This window comes from Tyto alba, unplaced genomic scaffold, assembly GCF_018691265.1.
Source record: "Tyto alba isolate M040663 unplaced genomic scaffold, T.alba_DEE_v4.0 Super-Scaffold_40, whole genome shotgun sequence".
NCBI classification, from domain to species: Eukaryota; Metazoa; Chordata; class Aves; order Strigiformes; family Tytonidae; genus Tyto; species Tyto alba.
Window position 1 is genome coordinate 51,282,343 of NW_024881316.1, and position 27,965 is coordinate 51,310,307.

At 46.6% G+C, this 27,965-nt stretch overlaps 2 protein-coding genes across 4 annotated transcripts in view; both read left to right on the forward strand.

Annotated features, from left to right (window-relative positions):
* Window positions 1-14,776, forward strand: part of GPN1 (GPN-loop GTPase 1) — a 16,581-nt gene extending 1,805 nt beyond the window's left edge. The window contains exons 4-15 of one of the 3 annotated variants that reach the window (XM_033007296.2): window positions 1,829-1,895; window positions 2,385-2,422; window positions 2,941-3,019; window positions 3,122-3,216; window positions 4,573-4,618; window positions 6,961-7,107; window positions 9,395-9,477; window positions 12,116-12,155; window positions 12,907-12,997; window positions 13,441-13,587; window positions 14,216-14,325; window positions 14,451-14,776. In XM_033007296.2, the coding sequence (XP_032863187.2) occupies window positions 1,829-1,895; window positions 2,385-2,422; window positions 2,941-3,019; window positions 3,122-3,216; window positions 4,573-4,618; window positions 6,961-7,107; window positions 9,395-9,477; window positions 12,116-12,155; window positions 12,907-12,997; window positions 13,441-13,587; window positions 14,216-14,307 (925 nt within the window). In that variant the 3' untranslated portion in view covers window positions 14,308-14,325; window positions 14,451-14,776. Of the gene's footprint in view, window positions 1-1,828; window positions 1,896-2,384; window positions 2,423-2,940; window positions 3,020-3,121; window positions 3,217-4,572; window positions 4,619-6,960; window positions 7,108-9,394; window positions 9,478-12,115; window positions 12,156-12,906; window positions 12,998-13,440; window positions 13,588-14,215 lie in introns of all 3 variants that reach the window. The other 2 variants (XM_033007298.2, XM_033007297.2) reach the window with 2 other exon arrangements.
* A 2,711-nt stretch (window positions 14,777-17,487) lies between these two features.
* LOC122154526 lies at window positions 17,488-25,763 on the forward strand. Its single transcript, XM_042803467.1, has 5 exons — window positions 17,488-17,546; window positions 18,755-18,867; window positions 21,807-21,911; window positions 22,494-22,587; window positions 22,976-25,763. Exons 1-5 carry the CDS (start codon window positions 17,488-17,490, stop codon window positions 23,343-23,345), a joined length of 741 nt encoding a protein of 246 aa, XP_042659401.1. The 3' UTR covers window positions 23,346-25,763.
* Window positions 25,764-27,965: the final 2,202 nt, after the last annotated feature.

Genomic DNA, 27,965 nt, shown 5'->3' on the forward strand with positions numbered 1-27,965 from the left:
ACTATAAATCCCAAATGTAAAGAAAAACAGAAACTCCTCAGACATGCCTGGATCCTGGTCAGATCCGGACACGCCTGAGTGAGGCATATCAACCTACCAGATATCTCCCGTGCATTTTGTATAGACTTGTTTGTTAAACTGTATAAAAGCCGGACCCTCTCGCAGCAAAGACGGAGACCTTACCTACGAGTGGACGCACTGCGTGGGACTTCCCAATTGCCGGGAAAGGCTCTCCGACCCTTCGCTGTGACGGGGCTCCCCAGCTGATGCACGGGTCTGGATGATGGTAAAGTACGAAGGCAATTGGTGATGTATGTTTCTTAATCCCTAGAGCTGGCTTTATGTAGTAATGACTAGATGCGTTACCTCGCTTATTCTTTCTGCTGCTTTAAACCAAAGTAAAATAAGCCTATTTCTTTAGCTTGGTGTCTGTGTCCTTTGTGTTAACCCCGTCAATTGGCAAAACACTAGGTCATTTTCTTCTGTGCTAGAAAGGATTCTGCCTAATAGTAACATTTTTACAAATAATAGGCACTCTGCCCACATTTTTTTTTTCCTGTTGTTCTTTCAAAGAGCTTGTATATTTTTTTGTGGAAGCCAGCTGCCTTTTCCCCATGTTTTAAAAAGTATTTTTATGTATATTTAAAAATGATATAAATAATTTAATAAAAATATATAACAAATTTTATTTGTTAAAACAAATTTGCAATTTTCTGTTTGCCTGTAGTAGGCAGAGGAAACTGTCTCCACATTGTTTGACGATAATCAAACCACTGTTGTCTTTCTGAATCTCAAAGACATTGGACTGTTGGCTCTTGCTGCACAGTATTTTGATGCCTGTAGTTCAGTAGCATTACACTAAAACAACTGCAGTTCCAGAGGGGTGCGGAGGCCCTTTGTCTCCTAAGAAATAGCTTGTGCAGATAGAGATAATATCCAGTGTTTGGGTTTGACTTGCTAGAGCAACTCTTAGTATTTTAGATAAGAATAAAGACGGTGGGGGATAGGATACTTGATTTTGGCTGTTGTTTGATATGGAGTTATCAGCAAAACATTCAGGTATAAGTTTCAGTTTGGTATATAGGTGCATTATTTGCTTTACCGTGTCTTTTAGCCATTACTGGAGCGTAAGCATCTCATTAAATAGCGCTTGAGGAGGGTGTCTGGCCTCATGTTTGGGATATTGAGAGTAGTGGCCCTATAAGACAGTATGTAGTGATGAATCAGTGCTGGTTCTTATGCAGTTAAAAAAAAATTCTTTGTTTCTTTGAACATAATTTGTATACAGATCTGCACGCATGAAAAAGGATTTTGAAATCTTTAAGCTGACACTTCAAGTATCTTTACAACGTTAATTCCCGTTCTCATTTAAATTCTGCGAAAGTGTATTTGTGCAACAAATCTTTTAATTATCTTTTGAAGTATAAATGTTTAACATTAAGTGCATTCAGGGCATTGTTAAATTTTGAGTTACTGGCTGTGTTGTAAGTATTTTTGGAAAAACAAAGATGGCTTTGATGTATACACATACGTATATTTTCTTTTCGTCCAGAATGGTAATGCTCAAATAACTGCAAGGAGAAGCCACAGCATATTGCACAGAAGTCAATCATACGTGTTTGGGCAAGAGAGAGACCGCTTCGTATTTGTTATGCTACTGCATCACTTAATTACTTAATCACTTAGAAGACTTAATTGTGTATTAGGGGTATTGTCTTTTGCTGCAACGTGTCCAGTGTGCATTGCACATGATGAACTATTATTGGAAATGAAAAATAAGCCCTCTGAGGTCTGCATAATCATCTGCTTTCCTAAATGAAGCGTCTAGATATGGGCTGGGCCCAAATGGTGGAATAGTGACCTCTCTCAATCTCTTTGCTACAAGATTTGATCAGGTATGAGGTTGCTTCTGTGGGAGACTGTGTGTGTGGGTGGTTGTGTATTTGGAGTCTCAGAGAACACTGTGTTTGGTTAGCCTTCTGATATTTCTTTGGAGTTAAGAGTATTCTCCATACAGAACCATGTATTTTACAAAGCAGCCAAAGTTCATTAGCTTTCATTTGAGAGATTTCAGTTTTTCAGCTTTTTTAAGAGTGAAATTTAGAAGCCACGTGTACAGAACATTCTTTAGTCTTTGTATATAATTGTTCTGTTGCACTATGTTCTCTGTACAAAAGCAAGGTTGTCTTTGACCTATGTAGTGTCTGAGCATGTTCCATCCTTCCTTAGTTAGGGCATTTTCACACACTGACAAGCTTTGAGTATTCAATTTTCTTCTGATACATACATGCAGCTGTGCAAGATAATATAGCTGCTGTTATGGAATGATTATGAAAGTTTTCTGTTGTGAGCCTAAATGCAAAGTATACTCCTTTTTCCATCAGGTGATGAAGTTTATTGAAAAAAGACAAAATGCATCTAAGTGAGTACATTCTACCAAGTTCTACTTTTGTGGGATCAATGTGGGAAAACCATGTGAAATCCTAAAAAGGTTCTCTGCATGTTTTCTAGTTGTTTTTCAACATCGATATAAAGTTCATGTAGAAGTGGGCATAGTTTCTTTGGATACATCGAAGAAATGTCTGCTGATTCCAGTTCTGCTTTTCTTGTCTTCCATTAGACCGTCATTTTTCCTCATGCACTGTTCAGATAGGCAACAATTAATTCTTCTGAAGAGTGTGCAGTACTAAGTGTGTGTCAAATTGATGTCTTCAACTTCAGTAGAATCTGAAGAGAGTATATATTACTTAGTTACTAAATTCACAGAGGAAATTTTCAGGCATGCCCATAAATCTTGTCACTGTTTAGGGAAAGCTTTTCTGATCTGTAACAGAATGATTATGTGATTTGCCATTATGTGCTTGTAGTAATCTAGTCAGAACAGGACCCTGTGCTTAACTAATTTTCCTTTACTGTTTGTGGGGGGTGACATTTTACCAGGTATGTTATTATTGACACACCAGGGCAAATTGAGGTATTCACCTGGTCAGCATCAGGAACCATCATAACTGAAGCCTTAGTAAGTATTTTCTACATGACTTGACCATTAGGCTGTATGAAAGAAGTGGCTGTTGAACAGCATGTGCTTCTAATTAAAATATATTTTACTTTGTGTTTCCAGGCTTCCTCTTTTCCTTCAGTTGTTGTTTATGTGATGGACACCTCTCGCAGTACTAACCCTATCACTTTTATGTCCAACATGTTGTATGCCTGCAGGTAAGAAAAGCTGAAAATGCAGTCCATCTGCTTTGATTGCTATGTCTCTTTGATACTTACTTTGGAAGGTAATCATAGAATGGTTTGGGTTAGAAGGGACCTTTAAAGACCACCTAGTCTACCTCTCCTTCATGGTCAAAGATGTTTTTCACTAGATGAGGTGGTTCAAAGCCTGGGCCAGCCTGACCTTGAACACTTCCAATGATGGGGTATCCACAGCTTCTCTGAGCAACCTACTCCAGTATCCATCGTAAAAAATTTCTTCTTTATGTCTAATCTAAACCTACCCTCTTCCAGTTTAAAACTTCTTGTTTTAAAGGACACGGACACTAATTCTAAAGTTCCTTGTCCTGTCACTACAGGTCTCGGTAAAAAGTCTGTCCCCATCTTTCTTATAAGCCCCTTTACATACTGAAAGGCTGCAGTAAGGTGTCTCTGAAGCCTTCTCTCCTCCTGGCTGAACACCACCAACTCTCTCAGCCTTTCTTCAAAGGAGAGGCGTTCCAGCGCGCTGATAGTTTTTGTGGCCCTCCTCTGGACCTGCTCCAACAGGTCCATGTGTGTCTTGTACCATGGGCCCCAGAGCTGGATGCAGTGCTCCAGGCAGGGTACCGTGAGAGCAGAGTAAAGGGGGAGAATTCCCTCCCTCAACCTGCAAGCTTGGCTTCTTTTGATGCTGCCCAGGATACGATTGGCTTTCTGGGCTGCAAGTGCACATTGCTGCCTCATATCCACTCATATCTGCTATTTTGGTTATTCTCTGTCTTGGTGGTTTTCCCTTTGGATAAGCAAAGTAATTTAGGTGCCTATGGACACGTGGAGGTCATTGGGCCGAAACACACTGAAAGCATTAAATAATCCATGAGACCTTAGTGTGATGAAGGCGAGTTACATCAGATCTAACATCTTGCCTGTTGCTTATAAAATCCTTTATCTGAGATGTATCAACGTAGCCTAGTTTAAGTTACTTCTTGTAAACACATAATATTTTATTCTATTTTTTAAATATTATGATACTTTCAGTGATTCTTCCAAGATTTTTTTGGAGCTATCAAAATTAACTGGGTGTGTAGAAGGAGATTTGATATCTTACAGATGTGTGTTTACACCTGGAGGGAGGGCGGAGGGAGGGAATGTTTTGTTCAAATATGCTAAGCAGGATTTGGATGAAAATTATGTTCCAATTGATGCAGAAGAAGATAATTACCTTTTGAAGTCAGCTGTATTCAGTCTTGCACAAGTCTTGTCTGCCTTACACTTAATTTGTTTTCTGTGCTAGTGAGATTTAAATTAATTTTTAATGCTTTTCTTGTGGGTTGTTTTTTTTTGTTTCCCTCTCTCCCCCCTGCCCCCCAGTATCCTGTACAAGACAAAGCTACCTTTCATTGTTGTCATGAACAAAGTAAGTTAAAGCTATGGTTTCTGTGTCCTAGTGGAACATTATTCTGTTTAGTTTGCTTTGCTGTAGAGTATTTGTTTTACAACAATAACAGATTTTCTAGAGAAGAGAGGCTGGGAGGGAGATGCAGGCTGAAAACTGAATCTAAAAGGGGTCTTTAATCTGGTATACAGATGCACAAGGAGAATTAGGGATGGGCAGTTACACCCAAACATTCAAGTTAGAGATGCTACTAACAATTTGAAAAATGTTTTGCATCTTAACCCTAGGCTGCAAGGAAACTTAACTTTGTAACATAAAGGTAAGTTTATTACTGAATGCACTCTTACAGTCACCTGCTTCCTCAAAACAATTGTCATGGTTTGAGCCTGGTCGGCAGCCAAACACCACACAGCCACACTCTTCTCCTTCTCTTTCGGCAATGAGAAGGGACAGATGAGCCAGGCTTGGGATTTGACATAGGACCAGGAGGGGCGAATCATCCATTATGGTCATGGCCTAAAGGCAGACTCATTAGGGGAATTAAAAAAAGAACATACATTTTTTACAGACACTAACAACACTTAACAGAGTAGAACAGTGAGAAGCATTGCCACATCTTGAGAACACCTTCCCCCCACCCCTCCCTTCTTCCCGGGCTCAGCTCTGCTCCCGATAGCTCTACCTCCTCCCCCAGTGGCGCAGGGGCAGGGAATGGGGAATGGTGGGGGTGCAGTCAGTGCTGCCTTTGGTGGGGGGAGCTTCTGGAACTTATTCCCCCTGCTCCAGAGTGGTCCCCCTCTCACAGGAGACAGTCCTCCACAAACTTTCTCCAACATGAGTCCCTCCCACGGGCCGCAGCATTTCCTTACACTGCTCCGGCGTGGTACACCAACTTTCTCCAACTGGAGTCCCTCCCATGGGCTGCAGCCCTTCCCGAGCTGCTCCGGCATGGGACACCCCCACATGCTGCAATCCTCCCGGTGCCAAACTACAGCAGGGAGGGCTGCTTCTTCCCACAAGATCCTGGCCTTCTTCAGGCAGTCACCTTGGTCAACCATGTGAAACACCTCACAGGCCATAAAACAGTGTCTGCTCCACCGCAGAGCTTCATGGGTGGCGGGGGGTGGCCACCCTGCCGTCTCCCCACAGGATACAGGGGGGTCTCTGCTCTGGCACACCTCCCCCCTCCTTTCTCCCTCCGTTCCTCCACTGACCTTGGTGTTCACGCAGCTGCCGCAACTCGTCCTCACAAGTCTGACTCCTCCTCACCACATCTCTTCTTAAATACGTTATCGCAGAGGCGCAGCTGATTGGCTCAGCCTTGGTGCAGAGGTGGAGCTGACGTGGAGCTGGCAGAGCTTCGAGAAGCTTCTCACAGGGGGTCATCCCTATAGCCCCCTCCCCTGCTACCAAAAAAACCCACCACTCAGTCAAACCCAGGACAACAATTCTCTTATTAATTATTTCTACTCAGCAGCAGGCTGATGACTCACGGTGGGAATTGTGTTACACCTGCCTGTTTTGAGGAGGGAGTCCCATATATTTTAGTAGGCAAAACTTAACAATAAGGTGTTTGGTCCTGATCAGTGACAGTAAAAATATGCCAGTATTTGCCAGAGAGCTGGTACTTCCTAGCCTAAGTATATACTTCCAGGGTTGTGCAAGGTATTTGTAGCCTTAAAGGAATGTTTCTGAACAAAACAGCTATCCACCTCTTCAAACGTAACAATTTCACATTAAAAGAATCCAGTTAGATTTTTGGTGCAAGTACTCTTCTTTTTCCCCACAGACATCCTTTGTATTCAAGGAATTGCTCCCCAAAATATCGAGCTTTGTGTGTTTGCACACACATATATATGCCATACGCTTCCTCCAGAAAATCCATGCTTTGAATGTGAAATTTTACCTCACACCAGCCAAGTAGGATTACTGTCTGATGCACTCCAACTGCATACATCTTCCTAATAACCCAAACCATGCATATCTTTGATATCTGCCTGCTTACTTACCAAGTTTTTGTACACAGTTTTCTTTCTAACTCAAGACAGTCATTTTAGAAGCTGTTAAGCTTTTTCTGTAAGAAAAAGGCATGACGTAGTAAAATAATTCTCTCTTAAAATAATTCTCTCTTAAGAAAATACATTTTTTTGAAAGACTTAAAGAAATAGGACTTCATCTCAGTATATGTAAGGAAAGGTAGGCCCAAGGCTTAGGATTCATAACTTTAAACTTAATTTTGATCTGATGCTTAGCCTTTGGTAAAAAGTAAAGTTTAAAATGGAAGTTTTTTATCTGTCCATTTATCAGTCTAAGGCTAAGAATTCATCATTACCTCTCCTGAAAATTTTCTCTTCTCTTTCCAGACTGACATAATTGATCACAGTTTTGCAGTAGAATGGATGCAGGACTTTGAAACTTTTCACGACGCCCTGAATCAGGAGACATCCTATGTCAGTAACCTGACTCGTTCTATGAGTTTAGTGTTGGATGAATTTTACAGTTCACTGAAGGTAAGAATCTTCCTTTTTTTACTACCTCTTAGAAAAGCCTGGAGAAGAGAAAGTTCAAGGAGGATATTATTGATGTGTATAACTACCTCATGGGCAGATGTAAGGAAGACAGAGGCAGGCTCTTTTCCGTGGTGCCCAGTGAAAGGACAAAAGGCAACAGACACGAAGTGAAATGCAGGAAACTGTTTAAACAGAAGAGGAAAAAAGAATGATTGTAATTTTACTGATTGAACACTGAAACAGAAGGTCCAGAGAAATTCTGGAGTCTCCATCTTTGGAGATACTCAAAATATGCTCCGACAAGATATTGAGCAACCTGTTCTAGTTAATCCTGCTTTTTGAGCAGGAGAATTGAACTAGATGATCTCCAGAGGGGTCTTCAAACTTCAACCATTCTGTTCTGTAAAAGAGCTTTGGACCGTCCTTTTCAACTGAAATCTGTTGATGAGCCTTGCATTGAGTTTGAGGATTTGCTGGTTTAAACATAAAGTATCTAGTTGCTTGTCACACTGAGTGGCAGCCTGAATCGTTTAATACTGAATTGTGATTAATCATCAGAAGAAAGCTAAAATAGGCTGGTAAGAAGTAATTTTCTGTGTTTCACTGTCTCCCATCTGAGATAATTTTCATTGTTCTGAAAGTATCAAGTACAGTTGGGCAATTTACTGTGTAGGAAGAAAGGAAAGAATCTCAGGAACAAACAAAAAAATCCTGTATATTTGCTGATGCGAGAAAAAGTGGGTTTTTTTCCACTTACCAGATGTTGAGAGGACAAATCTATTCAGTTTCTCTGAAAACACTGCACATTGAAGGATATTAATGATCCCATGGTGTGTGCTAAAACGGTTCAGCTAATTATGTTTTTCATGAGCTTTTACTTAAGAAAAAGGAAGCAAATGGCTTTATGGATATTGCAAGAGAGGCAATGAAAATAAATTATTCCATTTGTATGGACAATAATAATTTAGCCAGAACAAAAATAAGTGCCCTATGTGGAACATTATTTTAGAATGGGTTGTAGTACAGGACTAAAGTACTTCCTAGCCCTTATTTGCTAATTAGCTGTTTATATGCATGTCACATCTATTAGAATAGTAGACTGGAGAGCAGGACATATGCAGAGGATTATAGAGGTAGAAGTCAGCTTGTATTTAAGTACAAAGAAAGTATAAGTATGAATATATATTGGCACAGTGCCTAGGCTACTGCTTTAAAATCCTTTGGAATATTTGATTGTCTGCATATTTACTGTACTATTGATAAAATGCAAGGCTGTGTTGGAAAAAGTCTTATTTTTGAAAGCGAGTAGTTAAGACTGTCCTGCTTATGAAAAAGAGGAAGCATTTTCATTAGAGGATGTAAGATTCATAAGGGTCACCAAGTACTGGCTAGTAATCATCTTAATTAAAGGTATTTTTAGAGAACTGATTTAATGAAAGCAGAACAAATAGCCGGAATTATAATGACAGACGAGTTCAAATTAGAAAGCAGATGTGCATTTTGAATGTACTGCCATAGTAACGGATTTAATTCTCCATCTCTTGCTGTTCTGGGGGTTGGATTGGGTACCTTTTAAAATGTGCTTCAGCTAAATACAAAGTATAGGGACCTCAGGGGCAAAAGGTCAGTTCTCGTGGTCTATTTTGCACTTTAATTCTAGTACACTGATACTGCAGCAGTTATACTAACCACATAAAATGCTAGGTTCAGAATGAGAACTTGGATTGTTAACAATAACCAAGTAAACAGAAGAAAGACTTGATCTTTCTTTTGAATAGCCCTATCTTGTTCATTATGTTTAGGCATTGTATTGTCTTAACTATGTTTTTTTGTGGGGTATTGAGATTGGAGGTACAAGTATGGGTGCAGAGTCAGATTTCATTTTTTTTTCTTACTGTTGCTCCCCGCTTCACCCCATGGTAAAATTTGTAAAACAGACGGGAAAACCCAGGTTCCTGAGCTGAATAGGAGAAAGGAGAAATTAAAAACAAAACCAAAAACCCACTCAAATCAGAGGTATTAAACATTAACAGCAGGTGGAGAAAGAAGTTGAAAGTGGGAATGACAGAAGTGGAAGTATCACTACATAGTCTTATGCCACTGTGATGATTAAATGAGTATCTTTAGTCTCCTATTTTTTTTTTTTTATTATTTTTATTTTAGGGGGTTTCTGGGTGTTGGGTTTTTTTAAGATACTGATTAGTCTTTTCAGCTCTGATCATCTATCAGTTAGCTAAAAACTTGGTTCTGTTATTCTTCAGTTCTGGTACATGGTTTTCTTTTACAGGTGGTCGGTGTTTCTGCTGTGCTTGGCACAGGACTGGATGATTTTTTTGTTCAGCTTTCTAAAGCTGTGGATGAGTATGAGAGGTAAGGTGATAACCTTTGGTCCCTGACCTAGTGAATACTTGCTGAAGTTACTGATCCATGAGTTCACGCCTTTGATTTGAAGGACTATTCATTTTTCACAGCCAAGGTAGTCTAGAGTTTCTAATAAACTTAAGTGCAAGAGTCAGCATAAAAAACAGTAGTCAAAAGGAGCTATTCAGTGGTGATTTTTTGTGCCAACTGTTCAGTGAAACAGTAAAAGCTATCTGTGCCAACAAATCTGTAAAGTAATTTTTTTCCCTCAGATTCCATACACTGATCAAGGTTTGGATTGTCCTCAGGAAGCTAGCATGAGTTGGGCAGACTGAATAGATGAGCAAGTTGAAATTCAAAAATTCTTTAAGAATTTGCTCCTTACTAGATTCCTCCCCATGAAATACTGCCAGGATGCTCTATAACATTAGAAAGCACATCCAGTGACTTGGTTTACTTGGAAAAACCTAAATCAGGCCATAAATTGTTGTTCAAGGAAAATATATCATGCTGGATTGGACAGCAAGAGAGAAACTGCTACAGCTTCATGCTCCCAGGTCTGATTAGCCTGGCCTGGTCATGCCCCTTGGTCTGCATACTGCCTGGTCTCTGCTTGCATGCAAATAGACCCATTTATTCCCTTATCTGTTTCCCACACTTGTTCCTTCACAAATCTTCTAAGTCCCTCCTTATTCCCACCTTTGGTTCCTCCTCTAAACGTCCCATGTTAAATCCTGTGTTATCCCCAAATGCTCTTTCCCTGCATCCTATAATGTGTCCTGCACCCCTAGGCAGCCACCCTCCTGTGCTCACAAGGTGATCGAGAGACCACCCGGTGAGGCACGGTGACGGGTTTCACGCCTGGACCGTGGGGCTCATGTTTCTCCTGGGACAGCCGGGATAAGGTATCCCTTCCTCTGAGTCCTTAATTTGGATTACCTGCCTGCCACAGTGCCCCTGTGTTCCTCTGGGCTTGTTGAGATGGGTCTTTGATGGTTTGATGGCTCGCCTGGGAGTACCTGGGCAGGGTATTATGTGTACTCTTCTCCCCCTTCCCCTCAAATGTTTGGAGGTGCTGAGGAGTATTACCATATAACCTAACAGTTATTCTGGGATACACTAGCTACATAATGAAACCTTAGTTAAGCGTTTCACCTAAGCTGCCAGCGAGCACTTGCAGCCCAGAAAGGTGATCATATCCTGGGCCACATCAAAAGAAGCCAGGCCAGCAAGTCAAGGGAGGTGATTCTTCCCTTTCTACTCCACTCTCACGGTACCCTGCCTGGAGCACTGCATCCAGCTCTGGGGCCCATGGTACAAGACACACATAGACCTGTTGGAGCAGGTCCAGAGGAGGGCCACAAAAACTATCAGCGCGCTGGAACGCCTCTCCTTTGAAGAAAGGCTGAGAGAGTTGGTGGTGTTCAGCCAGGAGGAGAGAAGGCTTCAGAGACACCTTATTGCAGCCTTTCGGTATTTAAAGGGGTCTTATAAGAAAGATGGGGACAGACTTTTTACCGAGGCCTGTAGTGACAGAACAAGGGACAATGGTTTTAAACTGGAAAAGGGTAGGTTTAGATTAGACATAAAGAAGAAATTCTCTATGATGAGGGTGGTGAGACACTGGAGCAGGTTGCCCAGAGAAGCTTGGGATGCCCCATCATTGGAAACGCTCAAGGTAAGGTTGGACCAGGCTTTGAGCAACCTTATCTAGTGAAAAATGTCCCTTCCTGTGGAAAGGGAAGTTAGACCAGATGATCTTTGAAGGTCCCTTCCAACCCAAACCATTCCTTGATTCTTAGAAGAGAGTATCCATATCCACTTTATTCTTACTTCATTAAAGAAATATTTCAAAGGTCACATAGTGGTACAGTATTTTGGAAGTCTGTGAACAGTTTTTGTGTACGAGATATCACTGAACTGTCTTAGGAGGCACAAGTACTGGCTGGGAAAGTCATGTCTGTGATTAGAGGAATGTGATAGGTCTGCTGATTAGGTATATCAGTGAAATGACTATCTCAGTTGAGCTGGTTTAATTTCTTACCCAAGAAGAGAGTGTGAGAAAAGTTTGGTATTTTAATGAAGTATGTTCACTTATTTTGTATCCATTTGTTTTGGAACTCAAATCTGGGTAAAAAGTACAGTTAGTCTTTCTGAAATGTCTCTCAAACGTGGAAGGCTAAAGAAGAGAAGGCTCCAGAGAGACTTTACAGCGGCCTTCCAGTACCTAAAGGGAGCTACAGGAAAGATGGGGAAAGACTTTTTATCAGGAGTGGTAGTGATAGGATGAGGGGTAACAGTTTTAAACTGAAAGAGGGGAGATTTAGATTAGCTATAACGAAGAAATTCTTCCCTGTGTGGGTGTTGAGGCGCTGGCACAGGGTGCCCAGGGAAGCTGTGGCTGCCCCCTCCCTGGAAGGGTTCAAGGCCAGGTTGGACGGGGTTGGGAGCCCCCTGGGCTGGGGGAAGGGGTCCATGCCCGTGGCAGCGGGGTTGAAACTACGTAATCTTTAAGGTCCCTTCCAACCCAAACCATTCTGTGATTCTGTGAAAACTTTTTTGGGTAGAAACAAGCCTCCAATATGATCTTTATTTAATGTAAATCATGTATTAGTTCAGACTGAATGCATTCTCTTTATCTTTTCAGAGAATATCGTCCAGAATATGAGCGCCTGAGAAAAACACTGGTAAGTATTTTTAACTATTGTATGCCTGGGCAGTATATCTTGGGGTCACTTTTATGCACACAATTGCTTGGAGGGTCTAACATTTCATTTACTAGTTATACTCATTATGGAAAAACTCCAATCCTGAAGCTCACCATGTGCCTTTTTTTGCCTAGATTTGGTGGAGCAAAATATATTTCACAAAATAAAGATGTTTTATAAAACATGTTTTTCACAAAAATAAAGATGTTATGTAAAACAGATGTTGCTCAATGTTCTAGTGCTAATTATTTATTTGAGTAAATTGTGAGAAAATAATTGGGAAAGATTCTTATATCTTCCCGTCAGAAGGATAGAGACTTTATTAAAAATAACTTTCCAAAGTGATTTCTTGAGAATATCGCTGTATCTTTCCGCACCAGTGAAGTGTACTGTTTTGATTTAGACAAATAATAACGAAGACCAAATTGCAGTACCAAGATCAGTAGTTCTGTTCACCTTGAGTTGCAGCTGTCCAAAGGACAGTTCTCTGCAGGCACAACTTCACTGAGTTTGACTTCCTGATGCTGCTGAAAATGTTCTTGAAGTCTGTTGTGCTGGAGGTTGCTTCCTATGTTTAGCCAAAAGTTCTTTGTAACCTTAGTTGCAACGTAAGACCTGATTATTGACTTCTGCTTTCTGGCTGGGAGACGACTGCTAGTAGTGAGTGAGATTACTCTTCTACTGATGTTTTAAATGTACTCAGAATCCACATGTAACTTTGTACCTACAGGAGAAAGCTCAAAATAAAGAAAAGAGAGAGCAGCTGGAACACTTGTGGAAGGACATGGGCAGCGTGTGTATGCAGGGCAACACACTTGCAGGTACCTTACTAGGAAGTTTACTGCAGAAGTTGTCAAGAGTCTGCCTTGAGAAGTCATTCAGTGCTTTTCTGTCTTCACAGCAAAAACATGAAAGCAGTTTCATGTTAGTAAAGAGGAGTGGGGCTTTAGTTCCTGCGGGATGGGTCAGAAGTAGCTCTTCTATGTGTCAGTCACAGACGTGAGAAGAAATCCCGCTGTGTATAAAGCAGTGGACAAATTAGAAGAAATGAAGTACTTTAGAAAAAGTGAAAACAGTCAGATTAGAATATGAGAAAGCTCTGCTGCTGGTTGAGCTGTTGCCTTATATGAGGTTGAGTATGGTGCTGATGCAGTCTGTCCCATATCCTTGGAATCCAGAAGCAGCTTTCTGTCCCTTTAGGTATTAATTGCTATGTTTATGTGCAAATAGAACTTGTCAGGGCACAAACTAACTTACTTGTTAGCATGCTGTTTTGTGTGTAGCCATTTCTGTTCCCTTCAAGGGTCTGATGTTGCTTCTGCAATGGGTCCCTCTGAGCTGATCCTAACTCGAGGAACTCTTGATGAAGAAGAAGAGAGGGAGAGTGATACTGATGACATTGACCATGAAGGTAAGGGAATGAGGGATCTGATCTGGTCTAAAAGCTGCCTGTGTAGTCAGGAAATACCCTATGTATCTCATTAACAGGATTGACTGTAATGAGAGCCTAGAAAACAAGCAAACGTTCAGTTACCTAAACATAGGTGTCTGAATCTGTAGCAGAAGCCCAGCTACAATGCTTAGTCCAGTGATATCACTCTCTAACCTTTGTAAAAGTTGAATTGTAAATTTTCTATTCAAGTAATTATTTTTAATAGGTGTATAACATGCATAAACCAGACAACTTGTTATGCTTGGAGCATGCAGTGACCTCTGAACCTAATTAATGCACAGTATGTTTCATCAGCTTTTTGGCCTTACGATTTCTGTCCCTGGCTCTCTCCCCTTTTCCTGTGACTGCTGGTCTTGGAGCAATCTCCTAAGTTCTTGCAGTGTGTGATTTTTCTCTTATATAGCTCACAGACCTAATCTTCATTCTTTCCCTGTTACACTGATTTTTAGGATCACTTATTTCTTTTGCTATGTAATGAAGTTGAATATCAAGTCGGCTTTTTGTATTGCTCTGACTAGCCTGACTCTAGCTTTCTTCAGTAACGCCAAGTGCTGAAATAGTGCTGAACTGTGGCTTTTTTCCCCAGTTACTGAGGAGAGTCATGAAGAACCAGCCTTCAGAAACTTTATGCAAGAGACGCGGATGAAATACCAGAGAAGAAGCAACTCAAATGAATGAGACCTTCAGAAACAGAAGGTTTGGAATCCATTGTAGTGGAGTTAAAAGTAAAGGAACAGCATAAAGAAACTTGCACAGATTCATGCATCAAGTCTTCTATCTGTCAGCAACTTCTTCTGATATTTATATCTTCCTTCCTGCAGTAACTGGTGGTCATATGAGTTGAAGGTCTTGTATCCAACTGACTGTATGTTTGGCCACGTGCCACTGACTTCCCAAAGCTGAAGGAACCCAGATAGCACTTTCTTTTGCTCCAAATTCTTCAGATGTGCCTGTTGAGAGCTTAGATTTTGAGCTCTGAGAGCATTAGCAACTAGAGTACTTACTGGTCTCCAAAAGTGTATTCTGTTCACCTTGTGCAGACAAGTGTCTGCTGCAGCCAGGACACAAGTGAAATCTCCGCTGCGTAAAACTTCATCGGTCAAGTGTTTGATGTTTCGGTTTTAATGAAATATATTTTATATACTAACAAATGTGTGATGGTTAATAGCAGGAGACTTCATTTCACCGTTCTAACGTGAGACTTTTTTTCTGTGCTTACAGCCCACCCACCTGTATGTATGCAGAGCAAATGCATCTTAATTATATTACACAGACACAATACAGATGCCTCCTAGGAAAGTCATGAGTAAAGAAGGTTAGTAGGAGGGAAAGTAATAAAAAGAAACTGGCTTGATTTGGCTGAGAACTGAAGTATGCACGACTGTACTGGCTAGGTAACATACAACAAAGGCGTGTCTGCGGATGAGTGCTTACTTGGAATATAGACAAGGACTTGGAGACTGGCTAATACTTATTTTCCTGATGGGCACCACAGGCATGGGTGTTCACTTGCTGTTCACCATTCTGAACTCTGGAATCTTTGTTTTCTTTCCCTTCGCACAATGCTGTGGCCTCAGTAGAGATACTTCTCGGTGGGAATCTGTCAGCAGGGTTTTATAGGACAAATTCTACAGGTTTGTGAAAAAACAGTTTTGTGAATTTTAAGTCTAGCTGGAAGGGAAGGGAAATTGACAGCCAACTGTTACCTGGCAGCTCTGATACGCTTACTGTTTTATGAATGTAGGGCTTTCAAAGAGTATGACCATTTCAAATTTAGGTAAACTAGACTGATCATAGTGAGAAGTAGTATCAGAAGCAAAGCTATAACAAAGATTTCATAGCATATTGGTAAGGTTAAAATAATACATTTGTTGATAATAAAATAGTTTGGGTTGGAAGGGACCTTTAAAGGCCATCTAGTCCAACCCTTCCACAATGAGCAGAGACATCTTCAACTAGATCAGGTTGCTCAGAGCCCTGACCAACCTGACCGTGAATATTTCCAGGGATGGGGGCATCCACCACCTCTCTGGGCAGCATGTGCCAGTGCTTCACTGCCCTTATCATAAAAAATGTCTTCCTTATATCTAGTCTGAATCTACCCTCTCTTAGTTTAAAACCATTACCCCTTGTCCTATTGCAACAAGCCCTATTAAAAAGTCTGTCCCCATCTTTCTTATAAGACCCCTTTAATTACTGAAAGGCTGTGATAAGGTCTCCCCAGAGTCTTCTCTTCTACAGGCTGCATCCCCAATGTGTTCCATCCCTCTCATCAGTTTTAGGGCCTCCTCGGCCTGTTCCAACAGTCCCTGTCTGTCTTGTACTGGGGACTCCAGAGCTGGACACAGCACTGCAGATGGGGTCTCACAGGAGTGGCGTAGAGGGGGAAAATCCCGTCCCTTGACCTTCTGGCCACGCTTCTTTTGACACAGCCCAGAATATGGTTGACTTTCTGGTAACCAACCCCCCCTGTCAACTTGTCCTCAGAGACACAGACACACGTGTGCCCTCCCCCCCCCTTATTGGCCCTTGATCAGGGACATGGCATGGCCAGACAACCCTCTCACCAGCAACGTGTTCATGTGTGAATGGAGCCTTTTATGCCCTTATCCTTTTATTTTTCAAGGCTTGTTCCTCCTCCAGCCATGCTTACCCTGTGTTTTCCCCATCTTTAGTTCCTCTAGTAAACATACCATAATGAGTTATGTGCAATCCCTAAATGCTCTTCCCTCGCATCCCATATTTGGGTCGTGTAGCCCTTCACTGTAACATGACCTGGAGAACCTCTTCTACTGCCTGTGATAGCTGTCGCCCTGGACTGTGTCCCAGGACATCCCTACGAGCAGCCAATGCAGGGACTCCTTTCACTGGTGTTTCCTCATCTGTTAGCACCTCTGCTCAGGTTTATGTGGATGAGGTTTTTATCACATAACCTACCAGGGAACCATAGTTAAAGCTTTGGAAAAACGCTCCAAAATTAAAATAACCCAAAGAGACTTTGGTAGTTCAATTAATTTGCAGGATAACATTTTGAGGGCCAGCAACTTGAAGGGAAGTCAGCCCATTTTACTGATTTTAGTCCTAAGGAAGCATGTGCAGAAGAGGCCTAAGAGGGGTAGCAGTTCCACACTCCTTACCCGTCTGGAGCCTAGTGTTTCTGAAACTTTCTTTCTCCACCTGTCTGACCCGTTTTTTAATTCCTCCCTCTCAGCCCCATTGCCCCTGCGATCTTTTGCCTTTCACTGTCTCTCTCTGGTCAGCTCTTTGTCCCTATTTATTCCTGCCTTTCCACCTCTTGCTTTTGTCCTTTCTCCAGCTCACTGTTTCTGGCTCCTCGATGACCCTATTTTAGACTTACTCCCTTCTTTCTGTACACATTGCTATTCTTTTTGCTCTTCAGTTCTCTTTTTTTCTGGCTTCCCGTCCCTGTTTGTTTTGTGGTGTTCCCCTATCATTGGCTGTCCCACATCCCTGTCCCTGTTGCTTCGTTCCTCCCTTTCTGCCCTGTTGTTGGTTGCCTCTTTGACTTTCTCCCTCTCTCCCGGTGCAGCTCCCTGCCCCTGTTCTTTTGTGAGGGAGCTCGGGGGGGTGGGCAGGAGGTGGCCCCCCGTCCCTGCAGGGCTCCAGCTGTGGCCGGAGCGGGAGAAGCCCCAGGTGAGCGCAATGAGGCTGATGTCGCGGCCCCTCCCTGTAAAGGGACCTTGTGAGCAGCGTACCCGCGGGCTGTGGGGCTGGTGCTGCCCTGCCCCGGGGGGCCGTGGAGGGGCCGGTGGAAGCCATGGGGAAAGGGGCGCCGCCTTCGCGCTCGTTGCTGCCGCCTTTCTGAGGAAACCGGGCGCTGCAGGTGGGGCGCTGCACATGCGCCGTGAGGCACCGCGAGCCCGCGCCCACGGCTGTCGCCTGGCGAACGAAATGCAGTACTGCATACAGGGCGCCGGTAACGGCAAAACAATACTGCGGTGCCCGCGGAGCGGCGCCGGTAACGGCAAAACAATACTGCGGTGCCCGCGGAGCGGCGCCGGTAACGGCAAAACAATACTGCGGTGCCCGCGGAGCGGCGCCGCCGCGCCCGCCGCTGCCCGAGCGCGGAACTGCAGGCCCGGTGCCGCCCCCGGGCACGCGCCGCCCGCCGGGCGCTCCCCGCTGCTGCCGCCACCCGGTGGGCGAAGCGCGGTACTGCAGCCCGGCGTTCGCGCGCCGGCTCTGGCCCCTCCGGCGCGCCGTCGGCGGCCCCTCCGGCGCAGGCGCGGTGCCCAGGAGAGAGGGGAGCGCGGCGGTGGCGGTGGTGGCGGTGGGTCGAGGCTGTCGGTGAGGCGAGCGAGCCCCTTGGGCGGGGGGGGGTGTCTCCTGGGGGCGGGAAGCTGCACCCCCTCCGCTGCGGCAGGCGAGCCTCGCCAGCGCAGCCCCGGGGAGTTCCCTGAGAGCGGGAAGGGGGGAAGGAGGCGGGCGTCCCCGACTCGCCAGAGATCCCCTTGAGCCGCCCCCGCCCCGCTCGCCCCGTGCCGCTGCCCTCAGCTCCAGCCCCTCCCCTGGAGCCTGTCCCGTAGCCCCAGGCCCCCCCCAAGCCCTGTCGTGAGGGCAGCGAGCTGGCCCGCAACTGCATCTCCAGCAGCCCCTGCAGGAGGGGCCGTGGCCAGGGGTGGGCTCTGGTGCTGACAATCTGTTTCTTCTTTCCGTCTTGCAGAGGCTGCGCTGAGGATGCGGCTGTCCGTTCCTCCCCTGGGGATGCTGCTGACTGCACCCGCCTCAGGCTTGCGTGGGCTGTCTCTGCCTGGCCTCGTGCACCTTGCGGCGTGGCGGCAAAAAGGAACAGGCGGAGCGGTGGCTGGCGGTGGGCAGGAGTTGCCATGGCTGACGCTGGAGGGGCCAGAGAAAGGCAAAGAGGACTAAACCGGTGGTCATCTGGCCGGCAGCTGCCTCCCGCTGCAGGAAGAGAGAGCCAGCCTCTCCGGGTGAGGAAGGATCCCGCTTCGCAGTCTGCAGCAGCTCAGACCACCAACGTGCACCCCAGGGTCTGTATGTCTCACTGAAAGTGTGGTACAGCCACGTAATGCACGGGCGAGTGGGGCTATGTGCGTAGGAGGCCTCGTCCCGTAAGAGCTGAGACACCCCCGTGTTCTCTTAGGTGGAGGACAGCCGAGCTCCTGGAGCTAGAGAAGAGGAAGTGGGGAGGGAAGGAGAAAGAAGCGTCTGAACCGGCAGCTTATCCCGGCAGCGCCGAGAGCGAGAGCTGCTGCAGTGAGTCCCAGGCCCATGGGGCCCTGTCGCCCCTCTTGCGTGTCCCGGGCCCTCCCCTGGCCTTTTCTCTTTCCCACGCTGCTGTGATTTTCTTCGTTTCCCTTTACCTGTCTGTTGTTCTGTCCTGCTCCCTCTTCCTCTCTCTTGTTCTGCCACTCCCTTTTCTTTTTCTCTCTGCGCTTTTGTCGTGCTCCCTCTTCTTTTTTTTTATCCTCTGTCTCTTGTCCTGCAACCCACTGGTGTTTTTCTGCTCTCCAGCTGTCTGTCCTGCTACCCGTCCTAGGCTTTTCCCCCTCCTTGTCTCTTCTGCTCCCTCTCTCTTATTCTTGCCTGTCTTTCACTTTGTCCTGCTTTCCTGTCCCTTTTTCCTCTCTCTGTATCACCTTGTCTTGCTCCTTTGTCTTGGTCGGACAATCTCTGTCCTTCTCCTTGGCCTTCTTTTTCCCCCTCCTTATCATCCTCCATCCTTCTTCCTGTCTGTCTTTTTTCTCTTTCTGTCCTTCTGCCCCAGAGCTTCTTTTTCCAGCTCTCGCTCCTGCTCTCTGCTGTCTGTCCTTCCCTTTCTCCCTCCCTCTTTCTCTGACGTTACCCCCGCGCTCCTCGTTGTCTCTCCACCCCTCTGTCCCGCTTCCTATCTCTCATTTTCCACTTCCGTTTCCCTGTACCTGCTTTTGGTCTCTGGTTTTCCCCTGGCTCTGCTTCCTGTCATTCTTCCCGTTGCTCTGGCTTGCTCTCTATCCCAGTGTTCTGCTTCCCACTCCTCCCTTTTTCTTGCATTTCCATCTTCTTGCTTCCCATCCCTCACTTCTTTTCTGTACCCCTCTCTCCTTCCCCCCTGTCCCTCTGCCTCTGGCCTGCTGCTGGTCCCTGGTTTACCTTTTTCCCTCTCTCTGTCTGGGCTCTGTCTCTCCCTCTCTCGGTCCCTCTCTCCTTCGTGCAACCTGTATCTTCCTCTCTCTGTCCCTCTGCCCCTAATGCTTCTTTCTTTGTCTCTCACTCCTGATCTCTGCCCCTTTCTACCTCTCACTGTCCATCTGTCCCGCATCTTCCCTTGGGTTATTCTGCTTTTATCCCCCTGCCCGTCTCACTCTTTCTAGTTATCTCCCCTTGTCCGGCCGTCTGTCCCTTTTTCCCTTTTTCTCTGCCCTACTCTGGCCCTACTTTTCCTTCCTCTCTCTCTGCCCAGCAGCCCATCTCCGTATTTTTATCCCTCCTTCACCTGTTTGTATTCATTTGCATCTGTTTCACCCCCTTCTGCTGCCCCCAGTCCCTCTGTCACGTTCCTTGTCCTGCTTCTTGTCTTTCCGCAGCCCGCGCTCTCTCCCCACCTTTCCCTCTCTCTCCATCCTTCCTTTTCCTCTGCGTCCCGTTGTCCTGTCGCTCATCTCTCTTTTTTCCTTCTGTTTCTCTGTCCTGCTCGCTGTCCCTTCCTTCTTTGTCAATCCCTCTGTCCCGTTGCCTAGCGTGACTTTTGCTGTCTGCACCCCACTGCGCTGTTTCCCATTCATCTCTTTCAGTTTTCCTGTCCTGCTCTGCAGCAGTGTATTTTCATTCTCCAGCTCTCTGACCTGCTCCCCGCCCCCCTCTTTTCCACTCTGCCCTTCTTTCCCCCTCTCTACACCTCTGTCTGAAAGCTCGTGTCCCGCTGCCTGTCCCTCTCTGGCTACATCCCACTGGCCCGCTCCCTGTGCCTCTCTTTGCATCGCTGTCGCTGTCCTTGTCCCTCTTTTCTTTCTCCTTCCATCTCTCTGTCCCACTGGCCATCTCTGTCCAGGTCTTTTTCTGGTTTTTCTCCTCTCTTGGTTCTTCCTCTTTTCTTTCGCTCCTCATCCCTCTGCCCTGCTTTGTGTTTCCGCCCCCTCGCTCCCGTAGTGTCCTGCTGTGGGTTACCCGTCCTTCTCCCTGTTGTTTTTTTTCCCTCTCACTCTATTCCTCTGTCCTGCTCCCTAGATAGATTTTGTTTTGTTTTGTTTTGTTTTTTAATTCTCAGTGTTTCTGTTATTCCGCCCATTGCTATTTTTTAATTCTCCATCTCTCCTGCTCCCCATCCTCCCCCTTTCTCTCTCTGTCATTCTTTTCTCTTCCCTCGACCTCTGCTTTTCTCTCTCCTTGCATCCTACTCCCTCCCTCCCGCCCTCTCTGTAACGCTGTCCTGCTCACCATCCCTCTCTTGCAGGACACTAGAAGAGAGGAGAAAAGTGGCAGTGCCGCTTTTTCTTTTTACCTTTCTGATGTGTGTTTCCCCCAGTCCCCGCCTTTTCCAAGTGCCGGTCTTTCTCTCTAGATACTCCTGTCATTCTCCTCCTCTTGCTGCTCTTGCTCTTTTTCTCTCTCTCCGGCTATTCTGCTTCCCATTGCTATTTTTTCCCTTTCCATCCCTTTGTCCTGCTTTCTTGTCCTTGTCAGTCTTTCCCTTTGTTCTTCCTCCAGTCTGTCTCTGCTCTCACTGGCTCTCTATCCCAGCGTCCTGCTCCCTGTCCCACTCTCTTTTGCAGGATCGTGCTTTCTGGCTCTCTGTTCCTCACCTGGTTTTTATACCACTCTGTCCTTCCCCCTGTCTTTCCTCATCCCTCTGGCCTGCTGCCCATTGCTGTCTTTTTTTTCTTTTTTTCCTCTCTATGTCTTTGCCTTGTTATGGTGATACTCGTCTTCTTGCTGTCTCTAGTGTTCCGTTGTCCATCTCCGCCCTGTTCCCTGTCCCTTCTCTCTTCTTCTCTCCTCTGTCATCCCCTCAACTTTTTGTCTGTATATGCCATGCTGCTGCCTGTCCCATTGTTTCTTGCCACATACCTCTGTCCAGCTGTTCTGCTCTCCACTCGTCATTTCCTCTCTCTTTCCCTCTGTCCTACTCTCCTGCACTTAGCACGCGAGTGAGTGGGACTGCGTGTTCAGGAAGCTTTGTCTCGTAAGAGCTGTAAGACTCAGAGGTATCCTTGTAGGTGGGGGACAGCCAAGTGTCTGGAGTTACAGAAGAGGAAGGAAGAACGAGGAAGAAGCATCCCAACTGTCTCGTTCTCCGGGCAGCGCCGAGAGTGAGAGCTGCAGTGAGTCCTGGGCCCTTGGGGCCTTATTCCTCCGCTTGTGCGTCCCGGTCCCTCCCTGTCCCTCCCCTAGCCCCCTCGCTTTCCCACACAGCTGCTATTTTTTTTTTCCTTTCTGCCCTGCACCTCCTTTCTCCACTTCACTCTGAGTGGCCCCCTGTCCCCATCTTTTAGGTCCTCCCTCTCTCTGCCCTGTAGCCTGTGGCTATTTTTCCCTTCTCCGTATTTCTCTGTCTGGCTCCCAGCCACTATTTTTGCATTCCTCCCTCTCTGTCCTGTAGCCCGTCAGTATTTTTGCTGTGTCTGGAATTCTCTGTCCTGTTCGCTATCCCTGGTGTTCAGTCTTCCCTCTCAGCTCTGGAGCATGTCAAGAGTCTATTTCTTTCTCCCGCCTCTCTTTACCCTGCTTCCCGCCCGTCATTTCAAGATCTTTCTTCTCTGTCCTGTCACCCATCGCCTTTTGCCATTTTTTTTTTCTTTCTCCATCTCACTCTGTCTTGCTTCCTGTCCCCTTTTTTCTAAGTCTTCCCTCTCCCCCCACTAGCGTGTCACTCTAATTTTCTTTCCCTGTTGTTGTGGTTTGAGCCCAGAGGGCGACGGACTGCCACACGGCTGCTCACTCGCCTCTTCCCCCTCAGGATGGAAAGGAGAAAATAAAGCAAAAGGCTCGGGGATTGAGGTAAGGACTGGGAGGGATGACTCATTGGCTGTGGTCATGGGCAAAAGACAGACTTGTTAGGAGAAGGAAAGGAACGTCAATTTAATTCAAATGACAGCAACACGTAGCAAACGGAGCAGGACGATGAGAAGTGTAACCACATCTTAAAAACACCTTCCCCCCCGCCCTTCCCTTCCTTCCAGGCTCAGCTTTGCTCCCGATTTCTCCACCTCCTGCCCCGCAGCGGGGCGGAGAACGGCTGTTGCAGTCGGTTGGCCACACGTTGTTTCTACTGCTCCTTTCTCCTCAGGGGGAGGACTCCTCATGCTGTTCCCCTGCTCCAGCGTGGCATCCCTCTCCCAGGAGATGGTCCTCCCTGAACTTTCTCCCACACGAGTCCTTCCTGCAGGCTGCGGCTCTTCCTGAACGGCTCCAGCGTGGGTCCCTGCTGCGCCTCACAGTCCTCTTGGCAACAAAGTACAACGGCGGCGGGGGCTTCCCGCAGAGTCCCGGCATTCGTCTTTGGGAGCAGCCGCCCGCTCTGGCCGGCGGGATTCCTCCACGGGCTGCAGGTGGGCATCTGCTCTGCCAGCGACTTCCACGGGCTGCAGGGGGACAGCCTGCCATCTCACCACGGGCGGCAAGGGACGCTCTGCTCCATTGCACCCGTCCTCACCCTCCTCCTCCTCCTCCCCCTTCTTCCACTGACCTTGTTTTTGCACAGCTGTCTCCCTCACAACTCCCACTCATCCTCCCAGGTTCTCCTTCTTAAATGTTAGCTCGGAGGCGCAGCCACCGTGGCTACTCGGCGTGGACTTGACCGGAGGTGGGTCCCGCTTGGAGCCGGCAGAGCTTGGTGGATGTCCTCACGGGGGCCAGTGCTGTAGCCCCTTCCCCCGCTGCCAAAACCCCCGGCCACACACACAAGCAAACCCAACACACCCGTCTCGGTTTGTCTGGCTCCCAGTCTCCTTCATTCTTCCCTCTCTGTGTCACCTGTCGCATCTTTCCTCCCTCCCTTCCTCCCTCTCTCCCTCCCCCTCCCTCCCTCCGTCCCTCTCCGTCTGTCTCTGGTAGCTGGATGCAGCTTTTTTCTTTGTCTGTCTCTCTGTCCAGCTCCTTGCTTCCAAATCTTAATTCTACCCTCTCTCTCCCTGAAAGCCTGCTGGGACTTTTTCTTCTTCTCAGTCTCTCTGTCTCTGTTTTTTAATTCCTCCCTCTCTGCCCTGTTACCTGGCAGCATTTTTACTGACTCCGCGTCTCTTGGTCTGGTTCGAGATCCTGATTTTTGACATTCCTCCCTCTCCGCACTGCAGCCTGTCACTTTCAAAGCTCTCTTTCTCTGCCCCTCGATGTCCCCTCTTTTGTACTTACTTTCTCTCTATGGCTCCCCGGCTCTGTGTTGTCATTCCTTTCTCTCTGTCCTAGAGCCCATCAGTAGTTTTTTCTTTCCCTGGCTCTATTTTCCAGTTCCCAGGCCCTGTTTCTCCAGTTTGTCCTTCTAGGCCCTGTGCCGCATTGCCACTCATTTCTTTTGCAGTCTCTCCCCGTCCGGCTCCCTGCAGGGATTTTTTAATTCCGCCCTGTCTGTCTTGTAGCCCGCTGCTGATTTTTCTTTCTCTGTCCAGCTCCCTGTCCCTCACTTAATTTTTTTTACATCCTCCCTCTGTGCCCTGTACATGTTGCTCTTTAAATTTTCCTTCCCCGGTATCTCTGTCGATTGCTCCCTGTACCTGTTTTTTACTTCTTCCCTCTCTGTCCTGTGGCCTGTTGCAATTTGTTCTTTCTCCGTCTCTTCTTTTTCTGGCTCTTGGTCACTATTTTTCAGTTTCTCCCTCTTGGCCCTGTAGCCCAATGCTATTATTTGTCTGTCCTCATCTCCCTCGGGCTCCCCGTGCCTGTTTTTTAATTCTTCCCTCTCTGTGTTGCAGCCCATTGTTATTGTTCTAGTCTCTGTCCTGCTCCCTGTCCTGTGTTCCATTTCCTCCCTCTCTGCCCCGTAGCCTGGTGCAGTTTTGTGGTTTTTTTTTTTTCCCCCGTTCCCCATTGCTCTCTGTCCAGCTCCCTGTCCCCGCTTTTTGATTCTTCCCTCGCTGCCCCACGGCCTGGTGCTCTCTGCCCTTTCTCAGTCTCTTTCTGTCTAGCTCCTGGTCCCATCCTTTTTGAAATTCCTCCCTCTGTCTCTGAGCCCATCGTGGTTTTTCCTTTCTGCATCGCTGGCTGGCTCCCGCCCCCTGTTTCTCAGTTTCTTCTGGGCTCTTTAGCCTGTGGCAATTTTACTTCCTGCTCTCCGTCTGTCTCTGGATCCCAATTTTTTAATTCCTCCTCCTCTTCCCCGTAGCCTGTCTTTCTGGGCATTGTCCCCTCTTTATCTATCTCCCTCCTCCTGTCCGGCTCCCAGTCCTGATGTTTTAATGCCTCCCTCTCTGCCTTCTAGCTGTTGCTGTACTTCCTGTAAGCGTTGCTCTGTGTCTGGCTCCTCGTCCCTCTCTTTTCATTCTTCCTCGGGGCCCGTCAGTATACCTGTCTCTTACCGTCTCTCTCTGGCCAGCTCTGGATCCCTGTTTCTTCCTTCTTCCCTCTATCTGCCTGGTAGCCCCTGGCTATTTTTATTTTCTCCATCTCTTGCTGCCCAGCGCCAGATCCCTGCTTTTTCATTCCTCATCCTCAGTCCCATAGCCCCGTGGTTTTTTGTCTTTGTCTGGCTCTCTTTGTCTGGCTCCCTGTCCCTGTTGTTTGGTTTCTTCCTTCTTGGCCCCGTAGCACGTTGTGATTCTGTTTGCCTCTCCTTTCACAGCTCCCCATCCCTCCCTTTCCATTGCTCCCTCTCTGTCCTGTTTCCCCTTGGGCCGTGCCCACCCCCCACCCCCCCGTCTCCCCCTTTCTCCATCTGCCTCTTTCTTGCTTCCCGTCCCTGTTTTTCAAGTCCTCCCTCTGACGTGTAGCCTGTCGCTCCTTTCTCTATCTCTCTGTGTCCCTCCCAGTGCCCCCGTTCTTCAATCATTCCTCTCTGACCTGTACCCTGCCGCTATTTTTGCCTTTCTTTGTCCCTCTCTGTCCAGCTCCCCGTCCCTGTTGATTAGTTCTTCCCTTGCGGAGCTGCGGACGAACAACATGCCGAGACGGGTTCAGTGTGGAAGATAGAGCATCAATCACCGTGTGTCTTTATTGGTCCAGGGTACATATATTTATACAGACAATGATAATTATGATGCCTACTAGTCACTAGCTGATTGGCTTAAGCTCTAAAGGTCGTATTCGCACAGTCCACCTACTTGCAGTTAGCTTACAGCACAAGCTTCTCATAACACTAAGTTTCTCATGCTACTATTTCTGATTCCTCTTGACTTGTTTTCGATACACGACAGTACCATAACACAATGTTTCTCAGACCACCGTTACCATAACACTAGGTTTCTCAGACCACTATTCCTAATTCCCCTTAACCTGTTTTCGACACATCACAGTACACAAGGCCGAAGCGTCCTTGACATTCCTCCTGTATCAGCAGCTGCGAGCAGCTGCAGGCAAACCCTAGTGAGGCTCAGCATCAGCAGCTAGAGCAGGCTCTGATCATACAATTGCTCGGTGGGCTCAGGACCCTTGTCTCTGAGCCATTCTCCAACATTCCCTCTTCTTGCACTTACCGCTATTGCCTGTGATCTCCATCTCTTTTCATCTGGCTCCCCGTCCCCAGCTGTTAATTCCTCCTTCTGCCCTCTGTAGTCTGTCTGGAATTTTTCTTTGGTGTCTCTCTCTCTGGCTGGTTCCCTCTCTCTGTGTTTTAATCCCGCATTCTCTGTCCCATAGACCCACCACATTTGCCTGTATTTCTCCCCCCGCTGCCCCTCTCTGTCCGGTTCCCCGACGCTAGTTTTTATTTCCTCCCTCTCTGTCTTGTAGCCCGTCGCCGTCTTTGTGTTCCTTTCTCCGTGTCTGTCTGTCTGGCTCCCAGTCCCTGTTCTTGACTCGCTCTCTCTTTGCGGTAGCCCGCAGCTACTTTTTTTTGTGTCATCCATTGCATTCTGTCTGCTCCCCTGGCCCTGTTGATGAATGCCACCCTCTGCACTCTGCCGCTTTTCCCCGTTCTATTTCTGCCTCTCTCCCTGTCTGGATCCCTGTCCCTGGTTTTTCAATTCCTCCCTCTCTGCCGTGTTGCCCTTGCGATCTTTTGCCTTTCGCTGTCTCTGCGTGGCCAGCTCTCTGTCCTTGTCGCTTTTTTTGTTTCTTGACCTTGGTGTCCCTGGCTCCTCGGCAACCCTATTTTAGAATTCCTCCCCCCCTTTCTTTGTGTACGCACTGATATTCTTTCTCCTTTCCAGCTTTTTTTTTTTCTGGTTCCCTGTCCCCATTTCTTAATTCTTCCATCTCTGACCTGCAGAGTGTGGGCATGTGTTTTGTTTTGTATTGTTGCAGCTCCTTGCCCCTTCCCTCCGTTGTTGGCTGTCCTGGCTCCCTATCCCCATTGCCTTTTTCCTCCCTCTCTGCCCTGTTCTTTGTTGCTTTATTGTCTTTCCCTGTCTCTCTCGGTCCGGCTCCCTGCCCCCATTCATTTTTTGTCCCTCTCTTGTGCTGCTCATCCCAGGTTTTTTCTGCATATCTATCCTGCTTGCAGTCCTTTTCATCTAAGGAAACATTAAGCCCCCCCACCCTCAGGAAACATTGCACCTGGGGGTTGAGATATGCTGTTTATCTGATAACATGGGAGTTGCAAGGGGAGGGCTGGCACCAAAGTTGTAGTTGGGGAATCCGGCACTGGGGGCTTGGGGTGGAGGATACGTTAAGGATTTCTTGGAAGTAATTGTGATATTCCCTCCCTATTCCCGGAATTGTGATATAGGTAACATTCTACGTAATAAAAAGGAGCCGCTTCTCCCTCCAAACACGCATGCTTGTGGAGGAGTTATCCCCCATGTGCCCAGCGCTGAATAAACGTACCTACTTTATAACATTACTGGTTGTAAAGTCATGATTCTGCTCATCACTTTGTTGTTCTGCCCTGCTCTTTCCCCCTCTTCCTGCTGCCTCTCTTCCTGCTGCTGTTGCAGTTACCTTAACAAAGTAGCTTGAATCCTAGAATGTTATTTTGATTTTAGTTTAGAATATTATTTTGATTTTAAAATTGAGTTATAGCAGCTTTAAGAATATAAAGCACACTAAGGCCCTTAGGAATAGGTAGCTAGTATGGTGTGTGCTTTGAACACTGTCCGAATCATTATGGACTCTGAATCAAAACAGTGGGTACTGGTTATGGATCTTGAGTCAAAACAATAGGTACCAGAAGATACTGGGTTTGGTTTGGAAGATCAGCCAGAGAAGAAATGAGCATCAGCCAAAGATGAATTGGTGATGCGCAAGGATGGAGTTCAATCAGCGCACACAGTGATGAAGACTATTGA

What these genes read in the sequence shown, in the direction of transcription:
- LOC122154526 (XM_042803467.1), top strand. Translation starts at nt 17,488, where the DNA reads ATGCGCCGTGAGGCACCGCGAGCCCGCGCCCACGGCTGTCGCCTGGCG. An exon ending in CGAGAGCGAGAGCTGCTGCA is followed by an intron (nt 18,868 to 21,806) that starts GTGAGTCCCAGG and finishes GTATCCTTGTAG; the next exon opens with GTGGGGGACAGCCAAGTGTC. An exon ending in CAAAAGGCTCGGGGATTGAG is followed by an intron (nt 22,588 to 22,975) that starts GTAAGGACTGGG and finishes TCCTTCCTGCAG; the next exon opens with GCTGCGGCTCTTCCTGAACG.